The 22,879-nt window shown below is 61.0% G+C and overlaps 1 protein-coding gene and 1 long non-coding RNA gene across 3 annotated transcripts; one reads left to right on the top strand and one right to left on the bottom strand.

Annotated features, from left to right (window-relative positions):
• The first annotated feature begins 2,191 nt into the window (after window positions 1-2,191).
• On the top strand, window positions 2,192-4,019 carry LOC142874333 (uncharacterized). Its single transcript, XR_012922159.1, has 3 exons — window positions 2,192-2,670; window positions 2,831-3,002; window positions 3,198-4,019. It is a non-coding gene; the product is annotated as an uncharacterized LOC142874333 (long non-coding RNA).
• Window positions 4,020-4,464: 445 nt separating this feature from the next.
• On the bottom strand, window positions 4,465-8,497 carry TMEM250 (transmembrane protein 250). Of its 2 annotated transcripts, none has more exons than XM_012782071.2 (2): window positions 7,979-8,497; window positions 4,465-6,863 (listed from the first exon to the last, which is right to left on the bottom strand). In XM_012782071.2, the coding sequence occupies exon 2, from the start codon at window positions 6,747-6,749 to the stop codon at window positions 6,330-6,332; it is 420 nt and encodes a 139-aa protein (XP_012637525.1). In that variant the 5' UTR covers window positions 6,750-6,863; window positions 7,979-8,497; the 3' UTR covers window positions 4,465-6,329. The 2 variants fall into 2 exon arrangements, with proteins under 2 accessions (XP_012637525.1, XP_012637526.1); XM_012782072.3 differs by lacking the exon at window positions 7,979-8,497 and adding an exon at window positions 7,503-7,943.
• Between the last annotated feature and the right edge of the window lie 14,382 nt (window positions 8,498-22,879).

Here is a 22,879-nt window from a genome sequence, read left to right on the forward strand (position 1 = left end):
TCCCGGCGCTGTTGCCAGCATGGACTGGACTGATCTCCGTGTGGACGGTTCACGTGGCCAGTCACGCACGTCCTGAGAAAGCAGAATGACACTGTCCTCAGTGGGCGGGTGGCGGACTTTTCAGGGCCAAGACGGTGGGGAGGGCACCCGCCCTCTGGCCACAGACCCCACCCGTCCTGGGGCCTGCTGAGTGCTCCAGTCCTGTCCCAACCAGACCCCTCACAGGCCCTCCCCATCTGGCCCCCGGCTCCTGCCCAGCCCGGCCCCTCTCCCCACGCTACACGGGGGAGTCTGCCCCAAACCGCGGCCAGCGCATCACGGGCACACGCGTCCCACACAGAGCTGACACCTCCTGCCCCATGCCCTGGGCCAGGACAGTGGCACCCACCGTCCCCGCCTGCCACCAGCACCCGCAGCTGGAAGCAAACCCAAACCCGTGGGCCAGGCCAGGTTCCCTGCCCTCCCTCTCCTCTGCCCAGGGTGCTCCCACGGGCGGCCCCTGCTGGCCTCTGCCCCGGCCTGGGCTTCTGGGAGCCTGGATGTGGCCGGGTGGGTGTGCCCACTAGCAGTCGGATTGGGAGGCGGTCACTTCCCGGGGACTGACGCTCCTCCGGCACCTCCCAGAGGCCTCTCCTCAGCAGGAGGCTGCACATCGGGGAGCCGGGCCTGAAGAAGGGGGTGCCTGGCGGCCGCTGCCACAGCAATCTGCCACCCCGCCCCCAAGCGCAGTGCGGGCCACACACCTCGAGCCACAGCAGCCCTGCCAGAGCCCCGTGTGACAGCTGCCAGCAAGCCTGGGCACCCTGCCCAGCTGGGCTGGGGGAGGGGCGCCTGCCCTGTAGCTGCTGAATCAGCTGCTGGGGACTGTCCCCTGGGCAAGGATGCTGGTGGGCGGCGGCGCTGCCTCTTGGCAACTGGCAGGGGCTGCCAGGCTGCCGGGGGTTTCCCGCAGAGTGGCCTGCAAGGCGCTGCTCCCTGCAGCTGGGGGCACTGGCGGCGGCCGAGCTCCTGGGGGAGGAGGGCTGGGAGGGACCCTTTCCAGACAGGACCACGGGAGAGAGAGCAGCGCATGGGCCTCTGCAGTCCCAGCCTGGAGCACGTCCCTCCCCCGGAAATGCTGAATCGGCACTCGCGCTCCCTCCCTCTCCAGCGCTGGGAGTGACGGCTCCCAAGGTCACCGAACGTCTATACTGGCAAGGAGCCACCCAGCCCCGGGGCTGCGCCCTAGTCCAGAGCACCCACCTGCCCGGCTTCCTGGTGGGGCTGCGTCTAGGCCCACCCTCAGCCACGCTGTCTGTCCTGTCCTGCCACGGCCAGGGGCCACAGCCAGCTCAATGTGGGTGCACCCTTTGTGGCTCTGCCCGTGGCAGCTGCGGGTGGGGTCCCTGCCAGGGGCAGCTGCAGGGTATGGGGACCAACAGAGGCACCCACGACAGCACCCCACGCACCCCATGTGGGGACCCCATGGGCGGGCACCCAGCCCACCCAGGTAAGCACCGTCTTTCTGGGGACTCCCCGGCACGAGCCCCTCCCCGGCTCTGGGTACCCCTCATCATCAACAGAGACCCCAGATCCTCCAAGCTGGCGTCCCAGGACGGTGGAGAACAGTCGGGTTCTCGGAGCTGCTGGGCGCAGTGCCCCTGGCGCAGGGACAGGCTGGACACCCAACCTGGCCGCCTGCTCCCCACCCGTGCCCGGCTGTGCTCTCCCGGCCCAGCTCTTCTGCTGACCTCAGAGGGAAGAGGGGCTGCCCGTCACCTCCGCTGCCCTCCCTCCCAGGGCCTCTGCTCCTCCCGCCCCTGCAGCAGCCTGCCCCCACCTCAACGCTCGGGGTCTGGGCCAGGGCTGCCCAGCCTCCTCCAGCCTCCAGGCCAAAGACGGAGCTTCCGTGCTCAGCTCGACTCCCGCACTGCTGGCCCACTGCCACCACCTCCCAGGTGCTGTCACTGGGGTCCTCTCATCTGCCCGTGCTGGGCAGCTCTGATTCCAGAACCCTGCCAGCAGGTGCCTGGCTCCACGCCAGTCTTCGGGGACCCTCAGGGCCCACCCTCCCCGGCCCTCTGTGCCTGCCCTCCCCTCAGGCCCGGCCTTGGGCTGAGCGCCCGGAAGTGTCCCTTTCCTGCCTCGAAAGCATCCTGGGCCATCTTCGGGGCAGGACAGGAGCAGGTGACTGGGCGGGACCTGGTGGGGACTGTCCCTGTGTGCTACACCAGCCCCCGGCCCTGTGCAGTTGCCAGCGCCCATGTGCTCAGGCCCGGTTTTGTCTCAGCACCTTCCCGTCCTTGGCTCCTCGCCGCCTGGGGAGCCGCCAGCACGAGGGAGGGTCATCCCCATTTTGTCACCACATGTGGAGTCCACGATGAGCAAATAGATCCGCTCTCAGTGAGACCCCCCAGCGGAGGCCCTGCCCCCTTGCATTTGCCCACCTGGCGGAGGTACAGCCGCTGCTGGGGTCCCTGGGCTGCCCCAACAGGCAGCGCCACCAGGGCTCCCAGAGATCTCTCCCTGAGCAGGCCTTAACCAGTGCGCGGAGGGGCTGGGTGACCGCCAGGCAGGTCTCGCTCTCGTCTGGGGCCTCCATGGGAACAACCTTGAAAATGGTGCCTGTCCCCTGGTTCACGCAGCCAAGGATGCAGGCCTGCTGCGGAGCAAAGCCCCTCAAGTCCCCGGGTAAGAACTGGCTCGGCGGGGACCCCCAAAGCCGCCTTTTGACCCCTGGGAAGCCCCTCGGCTGCTGGAGCCCACGACACGCCCTGGATATGATCCAGCCACGTGTGGCTCTCCACGCGGGAACCGCCACCTGGGGTCTGATTATGCAGTTTGGTCACAGCAGCGTCACTCCCTGTGCTCGGGGCCACACAGGGCCGGTGGCTCCCGTGCTGGACGGCACAGGTAGAGCGTTCCCCCCCGCTGCGGGGAGTCCTGTCCTGTGGAGATGGCCCAGACAAGGAACTCAAGAAGACTGAAGACACCCCAAATCCCCAAAGCAAGGGTGAAGCTGGGTGAGGAGGCCCAGGGAGGCTCCCCGGGAAGGCGGGGGGCCCCACATGCAGCCCCGGCACCTGCACCCCGAGTGGCCTGCCATGGCTATTGTCACAGGCGCAGCCACCCCCACCCCCACACAGCAAAGCAAAGTGCCGGCTGCTCTCCTGGGGCCAGGCGCCCCAGAGGGCGTTTGCTAATTGGCCGGGCTCTAGGTTCACACCGGCAGCAGCGCACAGCACACCGGCACCGCCCTCCCAGGCCCTGCGCCCACCGCCACGCTCAGCCGAGGCTGGCATCGCTCTGCCACACGCGAAGAGGCCCGGCCCACCACCCGCCCTCAGGTCGGAAGCCCCGAATGGGATGCAAGGCTCCGAGCGAGGCCTCAGCCCCGTTTGGTGAGGCAAACTCGCCCGCCTACGCGCCCACGCCGCTGTCAGGGACAGAGGCTTGTGCAAAGATTTCACAAACTCTCGGCCATCAAAAAACAAACCCCAGAAGTTTAGTTTTGTGAAACGCCTAGTTCCACGAAATCCCACAAACAACGGAGAGCTGCTGTGTGACTGAGCCCACAGTTTTCCTGGACACTAACGGCTGCTTGGGGGAAAGTCGCCACCATCCTCATCACATTGGGAGACGTCTTTGCAAGGAAAGAAAAAAAATGAGAAACGCAACGTTTTAATTCACAGAAGCTAAGGAAGCCTTTACAAAATAAAGATTCTAGATAATAAAGCCGCTCCTTTTTCAAACTGCTTTTTGGCTGAGCAAGAACTGCAGCTTTGGGGCCGGTCGAGGTGGCTCACGCCTGTAACCCCAGCACCCTGGGAGGCCGAGGCAGGAGGACCACTTGAGCTCAGGACTTGGAGAACAGCCTGAGCAAGAGTGAGAGGCCCCGTCTCTACAAAAAAATAGAAAAATTATCCAAATGTGGCGGTGGTGCATGCCTGTAGTCCTAGCTACTCGGGAGGCTGAGGCAGGAGGATCGCTTGAGCCCAGGAGTCGGAGGCTGCAGTGGTGAGCTACGATGACATCACTGCACTCCAGCCCGGGTGACAGAGCGAGACTCTGTCTCAAAACAAAACAAACAAAAACAAAACACCTGCAGTGTTGGTTTCCTTTTCCTCCTTTTTTCTATGCCACGCCTTCTCCCCCGAAACTGAGAGCACCTGTATTTACCGTCCCCAATCCCACTTTCCTCCCACAGCGTGGCAGACACACGTCCCCATCTTTGTCTGACGACTCTACACCACCCGACCAGCTGAATGCAGCTGCATCCCGGTGACCGGGTGACCCTCCCCCCTGACAAATTCCCACCGCAGAACACTGGCCTCAGGGTTCCTTCCCATCACCAAAAGCGAATGCTTTCGAAAACCCTCTCACTTTTATAGGAAAAGATGGTTTCTAGGGTGCTTTTGATTATCGTAGCCTTAAAAAAGAGAGGAATAAAAATGTCACGCTTTAAACAGTCACTCCGTCAACACGTTAAGAAAATAGGTTTAATGCAGGTGCTTCACCTCAGTAAGAATTTCACAGGCACCGGGACACGAAGCAGCGTGGAACGAGGGGCCGTGACTCCCTGCGCCGTGCGCCCACGGCCCGGGCGGCACAGCCAGGCCCCCGCCACCCCACCCCGTGGACACCCACCCACCTGCACCCTCGGGGCGAGGTGGTACTGAGTAACGCGTTAATCAACGAAAAGCTTCTTTGAGGAAACAGCATGATTTAGTGCAAACGATTCTCTGCAGCAAGAAGGGATCCGCTCGGCTGAGCTCCTCGCACCCGCCCGCCCTCGGGGACCCGGGCAGCTGCCCTGCCGGGCCGTCCGCTGACCTCGAGTCGGAAGATCAGCGAACACAAGCTGGCTGCAAACCACATAGCGAGATTTGCAGCCAAGTATTTTTTGCTTTCTCTACCTGATTTGGGTTTTCCTAAGTGTCTCTTCCAGCGGTACACACTGTCCTGACCGCCCCAGGGCCGCTGGTCTGCCTGGCAGGCCAGGGTCAAAGGGGCCACCACCCATGCCTGGGGGGAGAGGGGCAACAATTTGGGGTGAATCGAGTGTCGGCCCCGTGCCTGCTCCCGTGCTGTCTCTGCCTGCAGCGACTGCCAGCCCCTCAACAGACAGGGTCAGACCCGGGGGCTGGGGAGCCCCTGGGCCCCAGGTGTGTCCTTCTTGAGGTGGAAGCCCACCCTGAACTCCGTCCCTGTGCCTCTCCCCGGCCCACCAGCCCCTGCCACGGGGTCATTTTGGCTTTTTACATCCCAGATGCCTTGACCGAGCCACTCAGGGCAGAGGGGCAGCTGCGCCCTTCACCAGCACCGGACACGCAGTGGGGAGCCCAGCCCCTGTGACCGGGGTGCACACTCAGGGCCGCGAGGAGCCCCGGGGAGGCCTCTGCCATCTGATCCAGACACCAGAGACAAGCGTCTCCATCCTGGGTGTCCTCTTGAACAGAGAGCCCAGCCCCGTTCCCCCAAAGCCAGAAGGGAATGGAATTGCCTCCCTAGAAATCCACATTTGAAGGGATCTACAGCATTCGCTAACATTCTCAACAGCCCTGCCAGGCACGAACACAGATCTGCCGCTGCCTGCCCTGGAGCCGGCCCTGAGCCAGGAACCTGCCGAGGTCTCCTCCAGACTGAGCCCCTCTGTGGCTCCCGATAAACTGCATCCAAGCAAACCAAGGTGACCCAGGACCCACCTCAGGGTGAGAGAGGAGGGTGGTCTTTGGGCCCTGCCAGGACTCAGGTAGCCCAGGGCAGAGTGGACAGCTTAGTGGCAGTGTGGTGCAGCAGCTAGTGAAGCCCGCCTCCTTCCTGAGGCTGAGGCGGGGACCAGAGGTGCGAAGGAAGGGGGCTGTGTGGCCATGAGGGTGCCCCTCCAGATTCGCTTCTGACCGGCAGACCCCACTGTATCCATGGGTCTCCCGAGCCGCTGGTGATGCCCAAAGTCACCACCAGACGTGGTCCTGTAGGGGGGACGGGGGTGGGGGGGCCACATGGAGGCAGATAGGACAGACCGGCCACCCTCCAGTACAACCTGGAAAAGTGCAAGCAGCAGCCACCGGCGGGCGGCCACAGGGGACACTGCCCCAGACGTGCACACAGGGAGGGTCGGCGTGGAAAGCCAGCCCGAGGAAGGTGCCAGTGTTCCCATCACGGAAGAGTCTCAGCCCTTTTCCCCTGCGTGGGAGGCGGGGCAGCACCGCCTCACTCCTGTGCTGCAGCCCTCACCTGGGTGCTGGGCAGGGCAGACGGGAAAAGAGCCCTGACCACCCCGCCCAGAACGGAACATGGCCGCAGGGCGGCTCGGCTCGTGGGCCACGGGGGAGGGCCACGCGGCGCCCTCACATGTCCACGAAGACCATGAAGCACCAGCCCAGGCCCCCGACCAGCAGCATGGTCACGTGGATGCCGTAGATGAGCAGCTCGTTCATCAGGCGGAAGTCCACGCGCCGGCGGCCCAGCAGCAGCAGCAGCACCGACAGCTTCAGCTGGAAGCGCAGCAGGACGCGCACGCCCAGGTACTGCAGGCAGAAGAGGGCGGCCAGCGCGCCCCAGAGCGCCGCCGTGAAGAGGCTGCAGCTGAAGTAGAGCAGGAAGCGGATGAAGCCGTAGAGCCAGCGCGTCTTAACGTAGACGTCGAAGTTGTTGTACTTGGTGCGGGCCAGGTGGGAGGTGCGCACGGGCCCGCAGGCCGCGTGCAGGCAGGTGGTGTGCGGGCCGTGGAAGGAGCGCACCCGCCGGGGGATGGGCATGACCGGCATTGGTCCCGGCGGCGGCGCGAGCTTGTGGCGGCAGGGTCCAGGCGGCGGGCAGCTTACGGGTCATGGGCGCCTAGGCCTGGGAGCCCACAGCTGAGCCCTGGGGGTAGTGTCGGCCTGCAGAGAGAGGACAAAGGCTGGGTCACTCTGACCGCTCCGAGAGGGCGTTCCTCCCCCGGAAATCCGCCAGCGTTGGTGGGCACAAATGCCAGCCCTGGGGGCCCAGGATCACTGAGTCCAGGACTGGGATCTAGGTGGGCACCTGGGGCTTGTGCTTCACAAACCCTCCCCAGGATACTTCCATGAGACCCACAAACCTCGAAAACCCAAAGTGCCAGTTCTGCCCACAGCAGTGGGGTGGGGGGCCTGCCTGGAGGGGTCAACGCCCAAGCCCACCCTGAAGGGCCAGAGAGACCTGGCTGACAGCTCCTCCCCACAGCTCCCACCCACTGGCCGACCCTCCCTCCTTCAGCAGCCATCGCTGCCCAGCTTCTGTGGCCGCTTAACCCAGGGATCAGCAAAGCCCTTCAATGGCACCAGCAAGGAGCCACACAAGAGGATGGGGATGGCGGACTGGGGTGTCCACAGGTGAACTCAGAAGGTGCCAGGAGGAACAGATGACTTTCCAACCTGACAAACCAAGCCAAGTGACAAGCCAAGTGCCAGAGGGACCATATGGAGGGGTGGGGGGGAGGGGCGGGTCTGGACATCACATGCGGGGCCTGAACCCTGGCGTCGTCATTCCCTGGGAATGACCTTGGGCAGGCCACCGAACCCCAAGACTGCTCCCTCCGTCCAGCGGGGAGCCGTGCAGACCGTGCTGCGCAGGGGCGCCCGGGGGTGGCAGGCCCTACAGGCCGGGCTGCAGCGAAGAGAGAACCGGCAAGGGGTCCCCTAGTTCCACCCACTAAGGCCATTTACAGCCGGCCCAGGTGGCCGTGGGTGGGAATGCACTCAAAGTCGGGGATGCATATTAACAAAACCGGCCGGCGCGGGAAAGTTGGTAACAGGACTGGGGCCCGCGCCTCCGCGCCCCGCTCGCTCCCGCCCGCGCGGACAGCGCCCGGCCCAGCGGCTCTGCAGACTCGGCGGCGTCGGACTCGCTGCCCGCCCCGGTCCTCCGCAGACCCGCGCCGGCGGGGCCTCCCAGCCGCCCGGAGCCTGCCCCGCCGGGCGCCACTTCCGGGTCCCGCGCCCGCGTCGCCGTGGAGACGGCCCCGCCCGCCGCTCACCCGCTGCCTTCTCCGCGGCGGCGCGGGCGGCCCGCACCGTGGGACAGGCCGGCGGAGCCGGGCGCCGGGCCCGCGGGCTCCCCTGTCCGTCGGCGCTCCGGGCGCAGGGCGGCCGCATGGTGCCGAGGCCGCGGCAGGGCGCCGGCGGGGCGGCTGCGGGCCCGGCCTCACGCGCCCCCGGCTCGGGCCGCCCAGGCGGGGAAGGGGCGCGCGGGCGCGGCTGCCGACGGCGTTTGGCCCAGCGTGGGCGCCGTACGCGGTCCCTCGGCGGCCACCGTAGGACGGGCCCCCCGCCCCCTCCACCCGCGCCCGGCACCGCGAGCGCCTCCCTCCTCCTCCTCCGTGGGCCCGCTCCCAGCGCCCCGGAATCGACGCTTCCCGAGGGCGTGCGTGCGCGCGCGCGTGCGTGGGCTGCTAGCGGCCCGCAACGCCTCCTCCCTGTACGCCGCCGGCGCCGCGGCTGGCCCTGGCGCAGGCGCAGATAGTGGCCCTGCGCGCTCGTCCCCAGGGGTCTCATCTGCGCACGCGCGGCAGGCAGTGCGCAGTGCGCAGGCGCGCCTCGTGGGCGGGGCCTGGCCGCGAGTCTTCCTCTGGCTCCGGGGGTGGGGCCTCGACCTGTTCGCCTCGCGCTCGGGACTGGGAGGAGACGGCGGCGGCGGAAATGGGGGCGACCTCCCGGGTCAGCAGAGCTAGGAGGGGCGGCGGGGCGGGTGGGGGCAGCCCCCAGCGTGGGAGTCGGGGCGGGGCTCGTCGACCCCGGGCCTCGGTGCAGGCGGGGCAGGAGGTGGTGGGTTTGTCTGGGTGTCACCCGTGGGCCGCAGCGGAGGGGACAGCCCCGGAGCAGGGCATGGCAGCAACCCCGAGTTCCAGGAAGCCTCCAGCGAAGGAAGGGTGAGGCTGGGCATCCCACTGTGGAGGGACCCGCCCTGCATACGGTCCTGCCCAGTCCCTGTCCGCTGGCAGACGCAACAGGTGGGGTTTCCAGCACGGAGTTTACTGGGGTGGCTGGTGGGTGGGAGGGGAAGGCGGGATCAGGCAGCCCTGCTCACGGGGATTCAGAAAGTGGGTGGCCATTCAGACGTGTCGGGAACTGGAACCAGGGGGCTGGAACCCCCGCCCCACCCGGCCCAGTCATTGGATACAGGCGGCTCTGGATTCTGCACGCTTGCTGTTGGACTGGGGCTGGGGCCTGTGGCCTTGGTTGCATTGGTGATGAGACCACACCCCACCCACAGGACCAGAGCCACCTCTGTCCTGGCCTGAGCTAGAATCCAAAGAGAATCTGGACCAGCATAGTCCATCAGTAAGTGGTACAGCGCCAAGAGCCTTTCTCTTTTGCTGGCCACCACTTGGTGGCTAGCAGCAAGTCTTCCGAGAGAAACAAGCATCCTTCCGTCCTGGGTATCCATCGTGGGTCACCTGTCCATCGCCCAGGCTGTGAGATCCATGGGTTCGAACACTGAGATAGTAAAAGCATCTTCCTGGCTGGCCTCGTCTTTTGTCTGTCCTCAGGGGCACTAGAGCCAAGCCAACCCAAGAGGGCTCTTTCCTCCTGTGCGGCACCTGGTAAGGTCTGGGCACTGGGACATGGTACCCACCCATGGCCAGGATGAGGGCAGCAGGTAAGCCAGGTGGTCGCCTGTCACTCAGGGCTTCTTGCATGCTGCTGAGGGCTGTCTCGTGTCCACGTGCCACGGCTTCACACCTGGTCCCCCAGGTGGCTGATGCCGTTGGAGGAGCAGAGCCAGTGGCCCCCCTCACTGTGGGTTTCTGAGTCCCTGCGGGCCCCCAGCCTTGCTTTCAGTTTGCGTTTATGCTGCCTGCAACCTGCCGTGTGCTGTGTAGACACTCACTGGAGGATCAGGGACCCCCCACACCGCTACTCTGGTCTGGGTACCAAGGGCACAGATAAACGGAGTCCTCACTTGAGGTGCCTTCCACCTCGTGACAGGGACAAGCTGAGGAGCAAATGACAGGATAGGGTAGCAGGTGCTGTGCCACAGGTGTGAGCTTCAGACAGGCTGAGGTCCCAGGACCACCGGCCAGAGAATGCCTCCAAGTGGGTCAGCTTAACCCGAGGCCGAAAGCGGAGGGGATTGTTTGGGTATGGTGGCCGTCACAGTAAAGGTTCTGACCGTGGCTGTCACTGGTTGCATCCAGGCCCTAGAATGTCATGCAGGTTTTGCGGGACCTCAGACTTCCACGGTTCGAGAGACCATCCTTAAGAGAAGAATACAAAATTACAAATAACAAAATTTGGTGCAGGCCTTGGGAGAGGCCCTGAAGCCCACACTGCTTCAGGGCCAGGTGAACCCCCTCCCTGCGTCGAGAAGACACTCCCCCTGCCCCCCCCCCCCCACGCTGAGTCAGAGGCAGGTCACAAAATCAGGTTCAGTGTGACCCATTGTCAGCACAAGTGTGTTCTTAAAGTGTTGGCTTCTGGGTGGAGTCCCGAAAGTAGATAGTGTTTGCAGAGGCCGTTTGTGTATAGTGGGGATTACAGCTAATTCTCACTTTCTTTTTAATACGTGTCTGTATTATCTGATATTTTTTTCAATATGACAAAAAAGCTATTTTGGAAAATAAAAAGAGGTGTAAGTCCGCTGGAGTAGATGGAACAGATCTCTCCAAGAAAGTGGCGATGCTCACTGGCCAGTCCTTAGGTCACAGGTAGGACAGGACCTGTGGGTTCTGCTTCCTGAATTGCCTGCACGGTCCAGCCCCGGGCAGGCCCTTCTACCACTCTGGGACCTTGTCCGCAGTTGACGATCCCACACCTTGGTAAGACATCCCCCCAGCCAGGCCCTGGTCACCCAGGCCCAATGGTAGCTCAGCTGTGTGTGCAGCTTCCCAGGTGACCTGCGCCCTGCCACCCCACACCCCACTGTCCCAGCTGAGCCCCAGACAGTGGGGCAGAGAAGCCCAGTGTGGCCTTCCCCATCTCTGGGCATGACAATATGGCTGCTGTTTTATGCCACCAAGTTTGGGGTGGTCCGTTATGTGCCCAGATGGCTATTGTGGAGCAACATGCAGTTTGACATCCTTAAAACCACCCAGCACTCAGCACAGGTACCAGCCACCGCTCTGACACGCTAAGCCATGGTGCCGAGCTGTCTTACGGGGGCCACTTCTCCGCTGGTCCCTGGCTACAGAGTCCCAGCGCATGTGGGTGCCCTGCCAAAGGACCCCAGCATCTCCTCCTCTGCCCTGCTTGCTCCTCGACCCCTGTGAACCTGGACAGGATGCCCTTCTCCTTGGGGATGGTCAGGTGGCGCCCAGAGGTGGCCACAGAAATGACAGGCGGTATTTATGGAGGTCTGAGCGGAGGAGTGGCCGAGAGTGGATGCTCCAGACCCGGCCTCCCCAGTTTGGCTCCTGGCTCCGCCTCTTCTTAGCCACGGGCAATGTCTCAGCCTCTCGGGACCTCGGTTTCCTCGTCTGTAAAATGGGGACAGGTGACACAGACCTCCCAGGGTTGCTGTGGGACTAGCTTGGCTGGCCTATGTGAAGCCCACAGAAGAGTGCTCAGCTACCGCTAGCTGTTGTGCAGCCATCCCCCAAGTGGCCCACAACCATACCCTCCTGCCCAGACAGGGCGGCCAGTGTGACTCCTGAGGCTGGGCTACAAAAGGCATCGCAGCTTCTGTCTTCCTGTCTTGGACGCTCGGGAGAAGCCACCATGTCGTGAGGGTGCTCAAGCAGCCGTGGGGAGGCCTCCACCAGCGGCCAGCGCCAACTTGGAAACAGACCGCGCAGCTCCTGCCAGGCCTTTGCCCTGTGCCCGTCGGTTCTGTAGCCACGTGAGAGACCCCGAGCCATACCCGTCCACTGGGCCCTGCCCTAGTTCCAGACCTGCAGAACCAGGAGAGAGACAGTGTTGTCAGGGGCTGAATCCTGTTCCCTCAAAATTGTATGTTGGGCTGGGCGCGGTGGCTCACGCCTGTGATCCTAGCACTCTGGGAGGCCCAGGCGGGAGGATCGCTCAAGGCCAGGAGTTCGAAACCAGCCTGAGCAAGACCCTGTCTCTACTGAAAATAGAAAGAAATTAACTGGACAACTAAAAAAATACATATTTAAAAAAAAATTAGCTGGGCATGGTGGTGCATGCCTGTAGTCCCGGCTCCTCGGGAGGCTGAGGCAGGATTGTTTGAGCCCAGGAGGTTGCTGTGAGTTAGGCCGACACCAGGGCACCCTAGCCCGGGCAACAGAGTGAGACTCTTGTCTCAAAAAAAAAAAAAAAATCGTGTGTTGAAGCTCTGAGCCCTGGGACCTCAGAATATGACAGTGTTTGGAGACGGGGCCTTTAAAGAGGCCACTGGGGTGAAATGAGGCCACGAAGGTGGGCCCTGGTGCGCTCTGACGGGGGTCCTTGTAAGAAGAGAGGAGGACACAGACACGCATGGAGGGACGACCGTCGGAGGGCAGGGAGGAGGGAAGAGCCACCTGAAAGCCGCGGGAGCAGCGAGTCCGGCCCACACCTTGATCCCGGAGCCTCCGGCCCCACGAGCGAGTAAGTTCCTGCTGTGCCCGCTGTCCAGCGCATGACGCTTGGTTATGGCGCCGCCGTAGCAACGTTGTGCAAGCGCCTGCCATCGTTTTGAGCCATGGCATTTGGGGATAATACGCTACGTGGCCACAGAGAGCTCGGTGGCAGACAGCGTGTGCTTGGCGCTGTGAGTGCGTCACCTGAGGGCATCGGTCGCCAGGACCCGGCAGAGGGGCAGTGAGTCTCAGGGGCTCACGGGTGCAGTCACTTGCTCGGGGTCACCTGGGTGGTAAGTCGGGTGGCAGGGACTCGGGCCAGGGCTCTGGGCCTTGCTGGCCTGAACAAAAGCGACGGCTGTCCCCACAATTATCGCCGCAGGAATGCTGAGGGGCCCCCACTCCGCTCACCAGCAAACGCCCAGGTCAGGGAGAGGCCTGTGGCCCCAAGTGCTGCCTCCTCGCCTCCTTGCCGCCCCCCTGTGCCGGCTCGGCCCCCCAGATCTCTCCTAGCCCCCACTGCCGCGCCTTGGCCTTGGTCAGAGTGTCCTTGTTGTTTCTCGTGCTCTTCTTATGGTCTGTCCTGACTCGGCGCTGTAGGTCGGTGGCCGCGTCCGTGTTCTGCCGTGTTCCTGGGGCATGCTGCGGGCGCCGGGTGTTCGCTCACTGGCTGGTTAAGGCACCCGGCTTGTGCCGGGCATCGAAAGTGGAGCCTGGGGGCTTCAGAGGGCCGCAGGCCTCGGCCTGGCATGGCCCAGGGGCAGCCCCATTCCCTGCGGCTGGCAGTCTGTTCCTGCCGCTTGGGGCCAGCTGTCTGCTCCAGCGCTGGACACCGGGGACGGGGCGTGGGCCCACGTGTGTGGGCCTTGTGGGTGGTGTCAGGGACTGTCAGAATTGCCGTAATTTCAGAAGCGTCCCCTCGCCACCTCCCCAAGCTGCGGGGGTGACTCCCCCGTTGGGTGAACTCCTCAGCCTTCCTGAGTGTGCACGTGTTCGTCTGTGAGCTGGGCGGCTCTTCCTCGTGGCCACGGGTGGGGACCTCGTGATGCAAAGTCCTTAGCCAAAGCCGGGTAAGTAGGTCTCGGTAAATGCCACCACTGGGAAGTGGGGAGCACTCGTCGAACGCAGGCCGTGGGCTTAGCTCGTGGACCCCAGGATTTCAGCACAGGGGCGAGGGGCTGCTCACCTTCCTCTTGGTGCCCGTGGTCTTCTCGGGGGCATCTGGCCCTTGGCCACCAATGGGTGTGTCCTGACACCCAGGCTGTAAAGGGGGCTGGAGAGGCTCCAGTTCCAGGTTAGCGCTCACACCGGGCCGCCCGCCTCCCCCTCCCCCGACCCAGACCTGGGCTCCGTTTTCTCCGGTGCTAATTTCACAAAAGACACAACTCATATTCCTGTTGATTGAACAGTTTTGTGTTGACATCACTGAAGATTTGTGACCGAGTTTATCATTACCCCAGAGCGTGGGCGATTTGCGCGGCTCCGAGGAGCCCGCACTGGCAGATGTATTTTATGGCCCGCTCGGAAGACAAACACACACATTTATATGTCACTTGTTGCAGCATAAATGCTAACTTGTACTTCTTTCAAAACTTTTAATGAATTGTATACATTCTGGAAGATTTATAGGGTGAATGGGATGGCTCAAAATGTTACTTTAAACATATTTGTCACTTTGGCAACAGCACCAAAAAAATCTGGAAGATATTGCATTCGGAAATAAATCATAAATAGATGCATCTGAAAAGAGGTTTATTTTGGTCGTTAATGGTTGATGGCCCCCCAGTGCAGGATTTAAAGTTAAATTATGCAAAATCAAAAACAAACCTTATAATACTTAATCAAACATGCATAAAACTGTCAGGCCCAAATAAATTCTCTCAATTAACTGGCTTAAGATTGTGATTGCATTCGCTAATTTAATCACCCCGGAGCAACCTGAAGGCCGGGAACTGATGAATTCCTGCGAACTGCACCCCAGGGGGGGCGGGCAGGGTACCCCAGCCGGGCAGTGGGGCAGGGAGGTGGAGCAGAGATCGGGCCCTCTTTCTACCTGCAATCTGTTTCCACTGCCGTGAGGCCCCGAACTTATCCCCAAGTCTGCTGCTGACCTGGGAGAACCTCCTGGAACAAACTCTACCTGGTTTGCTCGGATCCACCAGCCACAGCCCAGAACACACACATCTCCCCGTTGGAGCGGAGCCTGCCTATTCCTACCAGAGATTCCCCATTAAATCAGGATCGTGTCCCGTGGGGGGTGGCCGAGGCCCAGAGGCGGTGCCTGCATCAGGACACGGAGCTCCCAGCGAGCCTGTGGCCGAGGCTGGGCCGTGGGTTTTATCAGCTGCCGTGGGGTCCGCCTCACCCCACGGGGCCACCCCACCCTAGCAAGCTGCACTGAGAGCCCGAGTCCTGCATGAGTGTTTGTGCTTTAAAACAGGATCAAAGTTTTGTGGGGCGTTTTGTTTCTTTTCGTTAAATTTAGTGAATGTAATTCAACCAGAGCCAAATCTGCGTTTTGTGTGATTCAAGCATGTAAGGAGGGGACAGCGGGACGGGGTGGGGGTGGGGCGAAGGCTCGTGTCCCCCCTGTCTGAGCCGAGCGTGGGTTGGTGCAGTCCCAGCCTGTGGCTGCTGCCTGTCTCTGGTCCCAGCTGGGACCCCCATCCCCTCAGGGCCCCCGTGCCCCCTCCCCAGATTCTGGAGGAAGGTCTCCGTGAAACCCTCAGCCGCCCTGCTGGGCCCCTGAGTGGACAAGGCCCAGCCCAGGACACTGGCCAGCAGGGTCACGACATCTCCGCCTGGCCGGTGCTTTATTTAATTATCAAAACGGGGCAGACGGGCCACACCTGGGCTTGTTTGCCCCCCGCCACTTGCCCCTGTGTGAGAACATGTTTCCACGTCTGTGAATACTGCTCATAAATCCAATGTCCCAAGGCCACAGAGGATCGGCACCCGGGTGTTCACCTCGTCACCCTCCGACTGGACGTGTGAGTTGGTGCCAGTTTTTTGCTGTTATAAATAACGCTGTGATGAACATCCTTGCACGTAAATCTGTGCACACACACATTTCAAATGACTCTGGAAGGGTTTGCTGCCGGGGCTGACCTTCCTTGGGTTCCTGACACGTGCCCCAGCACTGCCGCTGCCACCGTGGCCGGCCGGGCTGGCGGCTCCCTGCCTGAAGTTCCCACCCCCACGCGCCCTCGCTGGGGACAGACGCCGTCTCCTGAGAACCAGCCGGGCCGTTTCCTGCCACGGGAACCTCACATCAGCCATTTCTTTTTTTTTTTTTAGACATTTCACATACGTTTATTTATTTATTTTTTCCTGTTTTTTTTTTTTTTTAGCGTATTATGGGGGTACAAGTGTTAAGGTTACTTATATTGCCCATGCCCCCCTCCCCCCTCAAGTGAGAGCTTCAAGCATGTCCATCCCCCAAACGTTGCACATCTCACTCATTATGTTTGTATATACCCATCCCCTCTTCCCCCTTCCCACCCTCCCAACACTCGATAAATGTTACTCCTATATGTCCACTTAGGTGTTGATCCGTTAATACTAATTTGCTGGTGAGTACATGTGGTGCTGGTTTTTCCATTCTTGAGATACTTAATTTAGTAGAATGGGTTCCAGCTCTATCTAGGAATATACAAAAGGAGCTATATCACCATTGTCTCTTAAAGCTGAGTAGTATTCCATGGTATACATATACCACATTTTATTAATCCACTCATGAATTGATGGGCACTTGGGTTGTTTCCACAGCTTTGCAATTGTGAATTGTGCTGCTATAAACATTCGAGGAACACTCCTACACTGCTGGTGGGACTGCAAACTAGTTCAGCCTCTGTGGAAAGCAATATGGAGATACCTCAAAACGATACAAGTAGATCTACCATTTGATCCAGCAATTCCACTCACTACTGGGCATCTACCCGAAAGATCAAAAGTCACTTTATGAAAAAGACACCTGCACTCGAATGTTTATAGCAGCACATCGGCCATTTCTAATGCACGCAGCAGAGAGCGCGCACGCTGGGGGCAGTGCCCATGTTACTGCTGGACAGGGGCTCCCGCCAGGGGAGCGTCTCCCAGAGGGGGGGCCTGAAGCCCCCGGGGAGCTGCTGAGCCCTGACCTTCCTGGAAGGTGGGAGGTGCCATCCAGGAGGGGAGACACTGGCGTGCTTCAGGGGTGCTCATTTGGAAACTCATCCGGGCGCAGGTGGCCCCAGCAGCAGGTGCAGTGGCGGGGAAGCCGCCGGGCAGAAGAAGCACAGCCTGCTGCCTCGAGTGCCGGCCCATACAGGCGCCAAGTTCGTGAAAATGAAATAGAGGACGGGCCAGCCTTGAGGACCTCAGGCAGAGTGGAAGAACATCACAACACAACGCAAGGATCCTGTGTGGTCCCCGAGCCGTGACGTAGGTAGAGACAAGGAGTGGAAAGGTGGGTGCCAGGTCTGGGGGCAGGGCTTGAGGAGTCAGTGATTCCTGGGGACAGAGCGCCAGGGCCCCATGTGACGAAGGACAAGCTCTGTGGGTAGACAGTGATGGCCGCACAGCTATGTGAGTGTCTCCAATGCCGGTTTTGAGAGTGCATTCGGCAATGGTTGGGGTGGGAAATTTCACACTGTGTGTATTTCGTCACAGTAAAAAGAAAATGGGACTGCAAACTGGTTCAACCTCTGTGGAAAGCAATGTGGAGATACTTTAAAGTGATATGAGTAGATCTACCATTTGATCCAGCAATCCCATTACTGGGCATCTACCCAAAAGAACAAAAGTCACTCTATGGAGAAGACACCTGCACTGGAATGTTTATAGCAGCATAATTCACAATCGCAAAGATGTGGAAACAACCCAAGTGCCCATCAATACATGAGTGGATTAATAAAATGTGGTATATGTGTACCATGGAGTACTATGCAGCTTTAAGAAACAATGGTGATCTAGCACCTCTTGTGTTTTCCTGGATAGAGCTGGAGCCCATTCTACTAAGTGAAGTATCCCAAGAATGGAAAAATAAGCACCACATGTACTCACCAGCAAATTGGTATTAACGGATCAACACCTAAGTGGACATATAGGAGTAACATCTATCCAGTGTCAGGCAGGTGGGGGGGAGGAGGGGACGGGTATATACAAACATAATGAGTGAGATGCGCACCGTCTGGGGGATGGTCACGCTTGAAGCTCTGACTCGAGGGGGGAGGGGGGGCAAGTGCAATATATGTAACCTTAACATTTGTACCCCCATAATATGCTGAGAAAAAGATTTAAAAAATAATTTAAAAACTTAAAAAAAGAAAACGACAAGAAAAAAGCTAAAGGACATGGGAGAGGACAGACAGGGAGCCCCGGGCAGAGGAGGCGGGCGGGGGGTCCTGGCAAGAGCCGGCTCCAGCATTGGGGTGTCCGGCTCCCTGTTTCCAGCCTGGCGGGGCCGGTTCTGTCGAAGCGAACTGGAGTAAAGGCTTGGCCCGGAGAGCAGTTCTGCAAGGGACAAGCCCTGGGACACAGGGAGGCCCGGGGCAGCATCATGAAGGGCGTCCCCATGCCTGCCCAGAGTCCCCAAGGGCCACCAGGGTGTCTGGGTCCAGGCTGGGCCAGTCAGAGCAGACCAAGCACAGCACCATTGAGGAGCCGCTGAGCCGCCATTGACGTCTCCCACTGCCGTCCCCAGGGCTGCTGTTGCCATGGTGCACCTGGAAACGCCCCTTCCCTGGGGCCAGTATTCTGCGGTCCCCCACCCACAGCCACAAAAGGCCTCCTGGGGGGCTCCTGTGTCTACTCGCCCCAGCCCATGGGCGGGGAGGGGAGGGGGGGTGTCCTAAACTCACCTCCCTACTCACCCCTGACAGCCACCCCTGCTGTCAGTGACATTTTTAAATTTAAATTTTTAGTAGATACGGCATTTCCATGATGGCGGAACAATGCCATCCTGGCCCAGATTAGGGCTGTGTGCTTTGATTCCCACTGTCTTTCTTTGTTGTGGCGAAACACACGTGACGTCAAGTTCACTGCCTTAACGTTTCCTTGTGCACGGCCCTGTGGCACTAGGGACAGTCACAGTGTCACCCAGCTGCGGTCACCACACCCCACAGAGCTGCTCTGTCTTCCCAAACTGACACTGTCCCCACGAAACCCTCACTCCACGTGCCCCTCCCCCGCCCCGGCACCCACCTTTCTACTTCCCGGCTCTGTGATCTGCCTCTGGGGTCCTCCTGCCCACGCACCCTGCGGGGTTCGTTCTTCTTTTTCTTTTTTTTTTTTTTTTGAGACCGAGTCTCACTTTGTTGCCCAGGCTAGAGTGAGTGCCGTGGCGTCAGCCTAGCTCACAGCAACCTCAAACTCCTGGGCTCAAGCGATCCTCCCGCCTCAGCCTCCCGAGTAGCTGGGACTACAGGCATGCGCCACCATGCCTGGCTAATTTTTTCTATATATATTAGTTGGCCAATTAATTTCTTTCTATTTATAGTAGAGACTGGGTCTTGCTCTTTCTCAGGCTGGTTTCAAACTCCTGACCTTGAGCGATGCGCCCGCCTCGGCCTCCCAGAGTGCTAGGATTACAGGCATGAGCCACCGCGCCCAGCCCAGGGTTTGTTCTTACCCATTGGCCCCCTGCAGTATTCAGGCCGGGAGGCGTCCCAGGCCTGCGGTCAACCCGAACCCTGGTGCCTGTCCTGGTCAGAGCAGGGACACCCTCACCTGTCTGCACAGCGGCAGGGCCTGCCTGGTGGGCAGAGGGGGCGGCCTGGCGGCCCTGCTGTTGGACACTGTTGGTTCCTACAGGTGCACATCCTCGTACGGCTGTCCCGTTAAACTGCTCAGGTACCAGCAGTGTGAACGCCTCTCCAATTGTCACCTGTCCCCTCCCTCCACCACGCCCTGCGCCCTGGTCCCGTCCTTCCAGGTGCTTCGAACGCGTCCTCCTGCAGCTGCCTCCCACGAGGGGGGATCTTCTCAAAGACAAACCTGACCCACACGTGGGAGTCCAAGCTCCTTTCTGAGCCTATAGCTTGGCCCGGTCGCCCCTCAGGCCACCCTGTCCCCCGGAAGCCCAGCTGCCTGTGGCTGCCAGTGTGTGCCACGCCCCTGCCCACTCAATCCTCCTCTTCCTGGGCCCCTCCTGCCCTACGCTCTCATCCCTGGCCAACTTCCTTCCTGACCCTGCAAACTGTAGCTCAACCTCCTCTTTCAGGACCTTCCTGACCCCTGGGCTGGACCCAGCCTGGGCCCTGTCCCAGAGCCTATGGGTGGGGGTAGCTGTTTGCCCACCTGCCACCTGCTGGCTGGCTCTTTTCGGGCAGGCCTGGGGCTAGTGGAGCTGTTTGTCCCAGGGACTGGAAGGAGCCGCAATCACTCCCCAGGAGTGTCTGAAACAGAGCCCTGCCCGCCGACAACTGTCGCCTGTGTCCCAGGCCGCAGGACCCTGCTCGCTGACCCTTCAGTCCTCTGCCCTGGAAGGACTCGTAGAAGCCAAAGTGAGGCTGGCCCGTCTCTGGGAGTGCGCAGGCAGGGAATGGGGTGGGCAGGGGTCCTCGAGGTAACCAGGCTGGGCACAGGAGGGCAGAGGGAGGCCTGGGCGACAGCAACCTCGCCAGGCAGGGCCCGTCAGAGCAGGGCATCCCCTGTCCTGGGGCTGCTGCTGGTGCCCCGCCTCCCACTGGGGTCACAGTGTCCCTGGCTGGCACTGGGCGAACATAGCCTGACCGGCAGCACGGGGGCAGCAGTCATCACGGGAGGGGCGTCTGTCCCAGCACCAGGTGGAGATTCAGCCCTGGTGGGAGAAAACGCCCACTCCAGCCAGTGAGGCCAGCCGGGCCACGTGTGGGACAGGCAGGTGTGGGGGGGGTGGGGCTGGCCCGCGGGGGTGGGGGCAGGGCCCCCTCGGGGACCGCTCACTGGACAGGTCCAGGACACCTGCCCAGGACACCTGCTGGGGAGGGCCACGGTCCGGCCTGGCTGGAGTGCCAGTGGCCAGCAGGGGGCGCCCCGGCCCAGACAGCGCCTGTCCCCACATCCACGGGGCCACTGGGGGATGGCTGCGCCACCCTCGGCCCCCCCCCGCCCCCGAGACTGTGCAGACTGAGCAGCTCCTGCTCCCTGGAGCACGCCGGCTCTTTGTGCCTCAGTTTACTCCTAAGATCAGCTGGGCACAAAAGGGCCCTCGGTAGGTCCAGTGCCCCGGGCGGAGCCGCTGCCAGGGCTTTTCTGGGGTACCCGTGCCCGGGGTCCCTGGAGGGATGGGTGGGATGCACAGGTGGGGGCTGTGGGCAGCACCACGTGGGGGGTCCCTCCACCCCCCCGGCTCTGGCCTAGGCCAGCCGAGCTCCCGGCAGGCGCCAGGGGGCGGCCTTGCTCTTCCTGCAGCTCTCAGCAGTCGGTGGCTGCGGGGTGGGCGGGACCCCGGGATGGGGGGCGACTAGGGGAGGGTGGGGGTGCTGTGGGGAGGGCCGCCCTGCCGCTTCCCTGAGCTGCTGCTTCTCCCGAAGGGGCACAGCGGGGAAGACGCCCGGCAGAAGACCAGTGTGGGCTCAGCACCCACTCGGGAGGGCCCCTCCTCAGTCACCAGCGGGAGAGGGACAGAGACAGAGAGACAGAGAGAGAGAGAAGGATGGAGAGACAGAGAGAGAGAGATGGAGAGACAGAGAGAGAGAGAGATGGAGAGACAGAGAGAGACAGAGATAGAGACAGAGAAATGGAGGGAGAGAGATGGAGAGACAGAGAGATGGAGAGACAGAGATAGAGACAGAGAAATGGAGGGAGAGAGATGGAGAGACAGAGAGAGAGATGGAGAGACAGAGAGAGACAGAGATAGAGACAGAGAAATGGAGGGAGAGATGGAGAGACAGAGAGAGAGATGGAGAGACAGAGAGAGACAGAGATAGAGACAGAGAAATGGAGGGAGAGAGAGATGGAGAGAGACAGGGATAGAGAGAGAGACAGAGACAGAGAGGTGGAGAGAGAGACAGGAGACAGAGACAGAGAGATGGAGAGAGAGACAGGAGACAGAGACAGAGAAATGGAGAGAGAGAGAAAGAGATAAAGACAGAGAGATAGAGAGACAGAGACAGAAATGAAGAGAGAGAAAGAGACAGAGACAGAGCTGAAGAGACAGAGACAGAGAGATGAAGAGAGAGACAGGAGACAGAGACAGAAATGGAGAGAGAAAGAGACAGATGGAGAGACAGAGACAGAGAGATGGAGAGAGAGACAGGAGACAGAGACAGAGATGGAGAGAGAAAGAGACAGAGATGGAGAGACAGAGATGGAGAGAGAGACAGGAGACAGAGACAGAGATGGAGAGAGAAAGAGACAGAGATGGAGAGACAGAGACAGAGAAATGGAGAGAGAGAGACAGAGACAGAAATGGAGAGAGAGACAGAGAAATGGAGAAAGAGAGAAAGAGAGACAGAGACAGAGATGGAGAGAGACAGAGACAGAGAAATGTAGGGAGAGAGAAAGAGACAGAGATGGAGAGATGGAGAAAGAGACAGGAGACAGAGACAGAGAAATGGAGAGAGAGAGAAAGAGACAGACAGAGAGAGGGAGACCCACTTCCCAGTGAGAACATGCAGGGGCACGGGGTTGAGCGGGACACCCCACTGTGCCCCGGGGCTCTGATTAGCAAGGCTGGCATCCGGACACAACCTCGGGAACGGGGTGGGGTAACAGTTCCACCAGGAGGGTCAACAGTCTCCTTCCCGCTGGTGCAGTCAGTGGCCACGGCGACAGACGCATCTCAGGGGAGCCCGCGTCTCTGCGGCGCCAGCGTCTCCCCTGGTGGCGGGGGCTGCTGGGCAGATGTGGCGGGAGTCCCCGGCCCCAGGGGCAGCGCATGTCCTTCCCTAGGGGCATTTGGGCTGTGTCTTGGACACGGCCTGGGTCATCTGCCCCCAGGAGGCCCCGCCCTGTCCACTGCGTCCCCTGCCGTCCAACTCGGCTGCTCGGGTAGAGTCGGGCATCCATGGGGCAGATGGCTCTTCCAGATACAGATGTCCTGGGGTTTCCGGAAAGATGTTCTATTAGGTCTGGGGGCCGGGAGGGGTGAGTTCAGAAGGCCTCTCCTAAGGAGATGGTGCAGTACAGGAACTGGAGTCATGATGTCAAAAGGGTTATGCCCTTTAAAAGTATAGAGAGACTGTATTTTTCAGAGCAGTTTTAGGTTCACAGCAAAATCGCCATCACCCGAAGTCCACAGTTTGCATTCGGGGCCTTCCTGGCGTTGGACACTGTGGGTTTGGACGATGCACAGTGCCACCAGCACAGTGTCCTACAGAGCAGTCTCACTGCCCCAAACCCCTGTGCTCACCTCCTCTCCCTCCCTCCCCTGCCCCGGGTTTCATCCGCTGGGTTTTCTCCTGGGACTCTGGCCAGGCAGGAGGCACAGGCTGCAGGGGCCTCAGGACAGGCCAG

Source organism: Microcebus murinus, chromosome 12, assembly GCF_040939455.1.
Source record: "Microcebus murinus isolate Inina chromosome 12, M.murinus_Inina_mat1.0, whole genome shotgun sequence".
NCBI classification, from domain to species: domain Eukaryota; kingdom Metazoa; phylum Chordata; class Mammalia; order Primates; family Cheirogaleidae; genus Microcebus; species Microcebus murinus.